Below are 1,119 nucleotides of genomic sequence, written 5' to 3'. Positions count from 1 at the left end.
GCACCAGCATTAAGCATGACAGTAAGCTAAGCTAATGTCTCATAGTAGACACAACCTTAGCACAACAGTGCATTAGGTTCCTAACATCATCATAGCTGCCAATAATAATATGGATAAGGCCTGCCAATGACAGCTTTGAAGAGAATAAACAAACAAACAATGTGGAAATGAATTCTACTTACTTGTGAAAATAAATTCTACTTCAAATTACTTGCCATGTGACACTAATTACTTTCCATGTGAAACAATGACAGACAAAAGTTTTTCCCTGGGAGAGCCAGGATCATTGCTGAGCTGATGGATACTAGAAAGCTTTCTGAGTGTGAATTGGATGATGTCTACAAGTTCCATAGAAAAGATGCACAGAAAATGACAAGGTAAGTATGGCAACATGTATTTGCATAATCATGATTTTTTTTTTTCATTAAGTTTTATGTTATTACATACCACAAAAACTTCTCTTCTCTTATGAAATTTTCATTAACAGGATAGCATCCCAATACTCAAGAGCAGCCAATGATGCATATCAAAGAGGTGATTGTGTTTCCGGTTATCATTACTCGTTGATGGCTCGAGAAGCACAATTCGTTGCTGACTGTCTCAACGCTAAGGCAGCCACGAAAATATTCAAGTATGTGAATAGCACAGAAGACTTATGGAAATTGGATTTGCATGGTCTTCATGCAAATGAAGCCATTCAAGCTTTGCATTGCCGTCTGCAACAAATTGAACTATCAGGGCAGAGGCCAAAAACCATTAGAGGTCATCACGGGTAGAGGTAAACACAGCCAAGGAGCTCCTGTCATTCCAGCAGCTGTGAGGAACTACCTTAAGGAATGCAAATACTATTTTTATGATTTGCGAGCAGGGGCGATAGCAGTTCGGCCCAAGTTTGTAGAACGCTAAAGTGAAGAGAAAAAAGCTAAAGGGAAAAAAGAGGAGTTGTGATAAAGCCTTGATAAGGTGCCAGCCTCAGTAAAGGGAATTTATTCATCAATGAACCAAGCAGTTTCTGAAATTCCTGTTGCTGCAACCACTACTGATGGTGGTTCCCTGAGTGGAGCAGTTGAAAAAAGTAAAAAACTGATGACAGGGTAGTTACGGATGATGTCAGGGGTA

General features: G+C 39.4%; 1 protein-coding gene across 1 annotated transcript; it reads left to right on the top strand.

Annotated features, from left to right (window-relative positions):
* Positions 1–297: 297 nt before the first annotated feature.
* Positions 298–776, top strand: LOC126700933 (uncharacterized). Its single transcript, XM_050399095.1, has 2 exons — positions 298–377; positions 488–776. Exons 1-2 carry the CDS (start codon positions 298–300, stop codon positions 774–776), a joined length of 369 nt encoding a protein of 122 aa, XP_050255052.1.
* Positions 777–1,119: the final 343 nt, after the last annotated feature.

The sequence above is a fragment of the Quercus robur genome, chromosome 9, assembly GCF_932294415.1.
Source record: "Quercus robur chromosome 9, dhQueRobu3.1, whole genome shotgun sequence".
Taxonomy (NCBI): domain Eukaryota; kingdom Viridiplantae; phylum Streptophyta; class Magnoliopsida; order Fagales; family Fagaceae; genus Quercus; species Quercus robur.
Note: the sequence above shows the minus strand (reverse complement) of the source record. Positions and strands in the feature narration are given on the sequence as shown.